Source organism: Phyllostomus discolor, chromosome 1 (assembly GCF_004126475.2).
Source record: "Phyllostomus discolor isolate MPI-MPIP mPhyDis1 chromosome 1, mPhyDis1.pri.v3, whole genome shotgun sequence".
NCBI classification, from domain to species: Eukaryota; Metazoa; Chordata; class Mammalia; order Chiroptera; family Phyllostomidae; genus Phyllostomus; species Phyllostomus discolor.
In genome coordinates this window covers 59,414,367-59,422,790 of record NC_040903.2, presented here as the reverse complement: position 1 = coordinate 59,422,790, position 8,424 = coordinate 59,414,367, and the positions used below count along the sequence as shown (strand labels likewise).

Here is an 8,424-nt window from a genome sequence, read left to right as displayed (position 1 = left end):
AAACTACTGATTACTTGATCTAGTTATAATAAATTGATTTAGATTTCCTGGAAGTAAGAGACCTTTAGATAATAGGATTTTCAGTGCTACTAATGAATACAGTTTCAGAAGAGCCAGAAGATTTAAATAATTAAGAAGAGCTTTCACTTCTGCTTGGAAATTTCACTTCTAGCCATTAACAAGTCAGCAATGGTAAATGTGCTGGAGAAATACTATTGAGTTGTTTGCAAGACGTGGTGCCCTTTATTTATTTAACTTAAAATTGTCAAATTAATAATATCAATATGCATCAACCCCCCACAATACTTCCCAAGATTCTTGCCTTTATTGGTTGTATTCCATTTTCATTTGATAACATTCAAGAAATTTATTTAGAAATTTATTGAGAGCCTGCTAAGTCTCAGGCTCTTTTCAGAATCCTACACAACATATTATGTATTTAAATTTGGTTGGTTCTATATATGCTTAAGATGGGACACATTCCCAAATGCTTTTGGCATATCAATGATCAATATTTGCTGAAGAGAATGCAAAGTTATTTTTTATATCATGATCATTACACAAAAAGTTTAAAGAAAAAAATTACAAATTTAAAAAGCATTCCACTAGCTCATCTCTTCAAGTAGTCCTTCCATGTGGACAAAAATAATTTGGTTTCATTAAGTTTCAAAACTTTTATATTATTTTAACAATTACATTCAAAAGCTGCCATATAGCGTATCATGAATTTGTCAGAAAAGTTACTAAGATATATCAAATGTTCATGATTTATGCAATAATATCACAAAGTAAATGTTGTTACTGAGTAATAGAGATAACACATTGATCTGTTTTTATAACAAGCACTAAGCACAGTACTGGCACACAGTTTTTTTTAAACAGCTTTATTTAGATATAATTCACATGACAGAAAAATCACTTTTAAAATGATCAATTCAGTGGTTTTTAGTATATTCAGAGTTGTACAACCATCACCATAATTTAATTTTAAACATTTTTTTTTACCTCAAAAACAAATCCATTCCCATTGGCAGTCACTCCCCATTTCTCCTCTTGAGCTTTTGGCAACCACTAATCTATTTTCTATGTCTATGAATTTGCTTATTTTGAACATTTCATATAAGTGAAAATACACAATATGTGGCCTCTCAGGTCTGCTATTTTTTTTCACTTAGAACAGTATGCAAGTTTCACCCATGTAGAATGGGGTCAGTACCTCATTCTTTTAATGGCTGAATAATATTTCATTGTGTAGATATACCACATTTTGTTTATCCATGCATCAGTTGAAGGGTAGCTGGTTTGTTTCCACTTTTTGGCTGTTTGTTATGAATAATGCTACTATGAACACTGATGTACAAGTTTTTGTGTGGACATGTTTTAATATCTGTTGGCTATATATGTACCAGTGGAATTGCTAGATCATATAGTAACTCTTTGTGTGTGCAATCTTTTGAGAAACTGCCAAATTGTTTCCAAAGTATATGCACCAATTAAAGTCCCACAGCAATGTCCAAGGCTTTTAGTTTCTCTACATTTTCATCAGCACTTGCTTGCTATATGTACTCTTTTTCCTTATAGCTGTCCTGTGGGGTGTGAGCTGTATCTCACTGTGGGTTTTGATTTGCATTTCCCTAATGACTAACGATGCTGAGTATCTTTTCATATGCTTATCGGTTATTCATATATCTTCTCTGGAGAAATGCCAATTCAAATTATTTGTCCATTTTGTAAATTGGGTTATCTTTTTATTGTTTAATTCTAGAATTACTTTATATATTCTTTACATATTTCAAACTCCCTTATCAGATATATAAATTTTAAATATAGTCTCTCATTCTTCAGTTTGTCTTTTCACTTTATGGTGTCATTTGAAGCACAAAGTTTTAATTCTAATGAAGTCCAATTTACCTATTATTTTTTCTTTTGTCATTTGTGCTTTTGGTGTCACATCTAAGAAATCATTGTCTAATCTATGTGCATTGAGATTTCTGCCTCTAATTTCCTCTAAGGATTTGACAGTTTTAGCTCTCACATTTGATCCACTTTTAGTTTTTGTATATATTGTGAAGTAGGGGTCTACTTTATTCTTTTGTATGCAGATGTCTAGCTGCCCCAGTACCCTTTGTTAAAAAGGCTTTTCTTTCCCCCACTGAAATATCTTGGCATCCTATCAGAGTCAATTGACTATAAACATATGGGTTAATTTCTGGATTCTCAATTCTATTCCATTGATCTGTATGTTTATCTATATGCCAGGATCACATGATCTTGATGACTGTAGCTTTGGGTTTTAAAATTGGGAAGTATGAGTCCTTCATACTTCTTTTCCAGGATTGTCTTTCATATTAGGGTTATACATAAGTGATTATTTAATGAGTGAATAACTGGACAAATGTTTGCACTTTTTAAAATTTTATTTTTTGGCGGGGGGGGGAGGTTGGATGTTTTAGCATCTTTAAAGGGATGTTAACTAAGAGATAGTGGTATTTAGGTAAATGTACCTTCAAAAAGTGTACCAGGATTGGTCCTATTTTATAAAGATGCCTTGGGTTTCTGCTTGGGCTGCATGACAGAATCTGTTACTGAATTCTGTGTAATTGGTACCATGCTGGGGGTGATAGCAGGTACTCAGTACATATTCATAGATTAAATGCCTTGTCCTTTTTTGTTTTGTTTAATGTATTGGTTGTCTTGCTGCTACTTTTTGGTTAATAATTGGTGAATTTATTGTTTTTCTAGTTTATTCAATAACTCTGCAACTTTGGTTTAGAACCCCATTTTTCCTAAACTTCTGCCAATTTTCTGTGCATGACCAAAATATGCTGGACAGATGATTTGCCAGAATGGAATCATCAGTAATTCTTTTCAGATGGAGTATGAAAGAATTCCGATTTGCCTCTTTCGCTTTTTCAGTCCAGTGTCTTTGCTATCATTTGTAAAGCCTGGTGTTCTATTAGATGCCAAGGGCAGAAAACAACTCCAATTTCCAAGGCTGCTGACATACCGCTTTGTGTTTCCTGAAATATCATTTCCTCCAGAAAGACTGTCCAGTTTGAGATATAGAGTGGACACTGATTCTCAGAGTGAATATACAGTCTTACATAGTCCACCACTCCTCCACAATCTAAAAAGGAAAAAAAAAAGCTTTAATGTATGTTAAAGTTTTGAATCTTCACATCTTTGTTTATATCTGTCTCTTCCTTGTTTGGTACATTAGACCTAGCCCGTCTCTGTGTATCTAATATTATTTTTTTCCTCTGTTGATTCTAACCTGTTAAAACACATTTTTGCTTTGGGTTTTAAATTTTAATAGTTTCCTTATCTTTCTCCAGGCTCTTTTAATGCTAGTTCTGCTAGGTACACAATGGGTACTCAGTAAGTATTATGTGAGGATTTTTTAATTAATTAGCTCTAGAACTCCAGGTACAGAAAGGCTAAAGGTAGAGTTTGGTGTAAGTGCTTAATTACAGAGCAACATATGGCCCAAAAAGCAGCCAAGAAATCTATAATAATTTTCCTTATCTAGTTACCCAAGAGGGCTACAAGCTAGCAATAAGGTAGTCACCAGAAGTTGAAAAGATGGATAGACCCGTGTTTTATCTGTGGGATCCAGCCAGTCACACCTCCACAGCAAATTAAAAGCCCCGGCTAGGACCAGGCACCTGAGGTGTATAATTCTGGCTTCTGTACTACTGTTGGAGAAACCATGGGAACTAATTTTCCTTTAATTAATTCATTCGGTAAGTACTAATTAGCTCCAACTATGTGCCAGGGGATGTTAACTATAACAGGGAACAAGACAGTCCTTATATTCGTTGAATTTACATGCAGAGGGGTGGAGAAAGGAGTATACCATAATCTACAATTCTTTCCCCATCTCTAAAGCGGTGTGATAGCTTCTAGGTTCAATTTGAACTTTAGGGACTGTTAACTCAGCGTTGGATAACAGCTGAGAATATAGCAAAAGCTGGTCGCTACTATATAAGTCGGTACAGGGTTGAACACATGCATAGCCTGGCTTTTCTTTAAAAGTAAGGTGCAATTAATATGTTGGGTAGAACAGTTTTCAATTTTTTACATGGCCTTGGAACGCAGTATGGTCCCCTGACCTCCTCTACATTGCCAATGACATGATTATAGCCACACATTTTCAAAAGGTCGGAGGTCGTTAGACATTTGGTATTTCTAAATGCTGTTTGAAAGGCCTCCTGTCTTCCAAGTCATGTGTTTGCTAGTCGACATGGATTAGAGGCGCAAAAAAGTGTCCGTTTAGCAGGGCAGCACGGTGATGGGGAGGCCTGGTGGAGTCACATGACCTTACTTAACATTTTGATCCCAGGAACTCAACATCCAAAGACAGCAGTAGCAAATCATGCAGGTTTTAAGGCAGCGTCCTGTCCTCCATTGCGGGGGACGGAAGCTTTCTTCGAAACGGTAGCTTTCAAAGGGTTCTAGCTGACCCCGAACAGCTTCCACCCTGACACAACCCCTGAGCGCAACACCAACAGGCGTGGCGCAAACACCTGTGGCTGAAGAACAGGAAGCAGGCGCGGGAGTCACGCGGCTCAGAGCAAGGAATTTCTTGACTGCGCAGGCGCCGAAGCCCTAGCGCTCTCCCGCTGAGACCTCGCCCTTAAGCCGCCGCCCGCACCACAGTAGACGCCCGTGACGTCCACCGAACGGGGCGGGGGCAGGGGGCGGGGCGAGCTCGCGCAGTTGAATGGGCGCTCCGGAGAGCCGCACATTCCAGCAGGCCCACGTGACGCGACCATACCGCCTGAGGTAAACAACCGCGGCCCCGCCTCCCGGCCCTACCGCGAGGTCCGTACTGCTCTACGCCGGCGGGACAGACTCCAGCGGGGCGGGCGGCTTCCTCCTTGAGTCCCCAGCGGCGCCGCGGGCTTCAGCAGCGGCAGTGGGCGCGGCGCCCGGAGTCTGCGGGCCGAACGCACCGGTCGGGGTCGAGCGCGCGTTCCCTCCCCGCCCCCACGGCACGCAGTGGCGTAGCAGGAATTTGGCGGGGACCCGGGCGCTATTTGCAGCTTTTTAAGCACCGGCTGCCGGCGGCCCTTGGGTCATTTCTATTCTAGGGGCACAGGGTCATCGCTCTCGACTGGCCCCCTCCCCCGGACCCAGAGGGTGTGTCTCCCTCACCGGGGCTCGCCGGGCCTATAAGGGGCCGAGCGGCGGGCAGGGACATGCAGCTCTACAGCAGCGTCTGCACCCACTACCCAGCTGGGGGACCGGGTCCTACGGCCGCAGCTCCCGCTCCTCCGCCTTCAGCTTCTCCCTTCAAGGTTTCTGTGCAGCCTCCGGCACCGGCCAGCGGCGCGCCGGAGCCCGAGACCGGTGAGTGCCAGCCCGCCGCGGCCGCCGAGCCCCGAGAAGCCTCCACCGCCCCCGCTGCCAAGATGCCCGCCTTCTCCTCCTGCTTCGAGATGGTCCCCGGGGCTGCCGCGCCCTCTTCGGCAGCCGCCTCCGGCCCGTCCAGTGGGTCCTGCAAACCGCCGCTGCCGCCCCACTACACTTCCACGGCTCAAATCACCGTGCGGGCCCTGGGCACCGATCGGCTCCTGCTGCACGGGCCCGAGCCTGGCTCCACGGCTCCCGCCGCCCAGCGCGGCCGCTGCCTCCTGCTGGCCCCCGCGTCTGGTGCCCCAGTCCCACCGCGGCGGGGTTCCTCGGCCTGGCTCCTGGAGGAGCTACTGAGGCCCGACTGCCCCGAGCCCGCGGCCCTGGACGCCGCCCGGGAGGGCCCGGACCGAAACTTCCGTCTCAGCGAACACCGCCAGGCCTTGGCCGCCACCAAGCACCGGGGTTCCGCGCCTCCCCCGGGGAGCCCGGAACCCCGCCCCCGCCCGTGGGGCGAGGAACACCCGGCAGAGAGGAGCCTCAGGGGCTGGGAGAGGGCTGGCGACCGTAGCGACTCTCCCAACGCGGACGAGGCGCGGCGGCCTGGTTTAGAGGCTGAGACACCCGCGGTCCGGAGCAACGAGGCCTCTCAGAGCGGCGCCGCCGAGGCAGCGATCGTCTCCAGGTCGGATGCCAGAGACGAGAAACTGGCCCTGTACCTGGCGGAGGTGGAGAGGCAGGATAAGTACCTTCGACAAAGGAATAAGTACCGATTTCACATCATTCCCGACGGCAACTGCCTCTACCGTGCGGTCAGCAAGGCGGTGTACGGGGACCAGAGCTTGCACCAGGAGCTGAGGGAACAGACGGTACACTACATCGCCGATCATCTCGACCACTTTAGCCCCCTGATTGAGGGCGACGTTGGGGAGTTTATCATCGCTGCAGCTCAGGATGGGGCATGGGCCGGGTACCCGGAGTTGCTGGCCATGGGGCAAATGCTGAATGTGAATATACACTTAACAACTGGAGGGAGGTTGGAGAGCCCCACGGTGTCGACTATGATTCACTACTTGGGTCCAGAGGATTCTCTAAGGCCTAGTATTTGGCTCAGCTGGCTCAGTAATGGACATTATGATGCGGTGTTTGATCACTCCTATCCTAACCCTGAGTATGACAGTTGGTGCAAACAGACTCAAGTGCAAAGAAAACGCGATGAAGAACTTGCCAAATCCATGGCCATATCCCTCTCCAAAATGTATATTGAACAAAATGCATGCTCTTGAAGTGTCTGAAAACCTACACCCTGGGAAAAGTGCATACATCATTTGTGTTTAGGGAAGTATATGAACTCTAATCAGGGTAATAGCACTTTTAAACTTTCTAGATTACTGTAGGTGTAATGCCTTAACTTTTTTTTATTTTGAATGTTTTCTCAGAGCTGAAGGTTGCTGGGCACCTCGATGTTTCATGATAGCCTTGGATGATCCTACTGCAGTTTATAATTTGCTGTATAAAGTTAGCACTACTTAATTTGCAAGCTAATTTCTCACAGTGTATATTTGTTCATTCCTGTTAATCTATTTTCTATACAAATGTATTTTTGCACATTTAAAAAATTGGTGTAACTTCATCTACGATGTGTTCCATTTTGACAGCTTTTCGGCATAAACCCAGAGAAGTGCTTTATATGAAGCTTATTTTGAACAGAGTTTGTGAATTTAGTGGTTATTTTATGTTGAATTTGAATTTTACAATTCTTAGATATTATTTCAAAAGGAGATTGATATATTCATGTTTATCAGATGATTGGCCCATTCCATTTTGATGAAAGATTTGCTTTAGAAATCATTATTTTTCTAGAATGGTCATCCTTTTAAAAAGTAATAATGTAGGGGAAGATTGTGGAGAGATTTTTTTTTTTCCTTGAAGAGGCAATGCCAGCTCTTACTTGAATGAAAGTCTGATATTTGCTGATGGAAGAGTGATTTTTCTGTATTCTGATTGATGTTTAGAGTAGATTGGTGCTCTCGATTGTTTTTATTTATATTTGTCATTTTGTTATGAAAAATTTTAACATGACGTAAAACTTTGTGATAAGCCTCCTGCTTTATATAACTTTTTGGATTCAACTGAGATTTGAAAACCAATAGGATGGATGCCTCAAACCAACATTTGCAGTTATTTTCATAGCAGGAAAATGTCTTAATATTCTGTTCCTTTAAAATTTTTTAAAAGAACAAGATAGGATTGCCCTGTGTTGTGTACAAACAAAAATGTCTAAATGGCTTGTATGGTTTGCTGGGTCAAACAGTATTCCCAACCTAAATTCTTATCTTATTTCCACTTTAACTACTTTGAGTCATATTTATTAAGTAATGAAGTTTGTACATTTTTATTTTGTAACATTTTGTGGGGTTTTGTTTTTTTTTTTGTACAATACTGTATTTGTACCATAGAGCAATTCTCAGTGATGGAGTGAATGAATAAAAGGCATAGTTTTACTTGTTTGGCTAAAGTGGTTTTTAAATTATAAGTGATATCTGTAGGAACTTTTTGCATCTACGCTTTTTTTTAACATGTAAAGGTGTCACAGATAAAAGGTTTTCTTAAGTTCTCACATGAACAGGATAGGATTATCAGTAGTAATTTCAAAGAAACATAATTTAAAGGTGGAATAACTCAAGAAATTACTGTCATTATTTCTAATTATAATTCCTATCTAATACACCTATTGACTAATGAACAGTGAAGTGCAAGTATTACTAACCAGCACAATGTTTAATTATCATAGTACATTGAGTCAGCACAGATTTTAATGTTTTAAAGAGTAAAGCACTGCTCTAATCTTTATTTAGTCTAGCCTTTTGAGACCAAATTTGATAAATTTTTTAAAAATAAATTTTAAGAAAATTAGTTTTAGTTGAGAAGTGCACCTGTATACATAATCCTGGACATGTTATTTATTGCAGAGAAAAAAGTATGGAGTTTTTACTTCTCAGGTGTTTAGGTACCATGGTTATAGACACAATTGAATAGAGCTTAAGTTCATTGCTTAACCACATATTT

General features: G+C 42.2%; 1 protein-coding gene across 1 annotated transcript; it reads left to right on the top strand.

Annotated features, from left to right (window-relative positions):
- The first annotated feature begins 4,764 nt into the window (after window positions 1-4,764).
- On the top strand, window positions 4,765-8,036 carry OTUD1 (OTU deubiquitinase 1). Its single transcript, XM_028507621.2, has one exon. The coding sequence runs from the start codon at window positions 5,202-5,204 to the stop codon at window positions 6,639-6,641; it is 1,440 nt and encodes a 479-aa protein (XP_028363422.1). The 5' UTR covers window positions 4,765-5,201; the 3' UTR covers window positions 6,642-8,036.
- Window positions 8,037-8,424: the final 388 nt, after the last annotated feature.

Bases quoted from the DNA above. Each gene is read 5' to 3' on its own strand.
- OTUD1 (XM_028507621.2), top strand. From the start codon at position 5,202: ATGCAGCTCTACAGCAGCGTCTGCACCCACTACCCAGCTGGGGGACCG.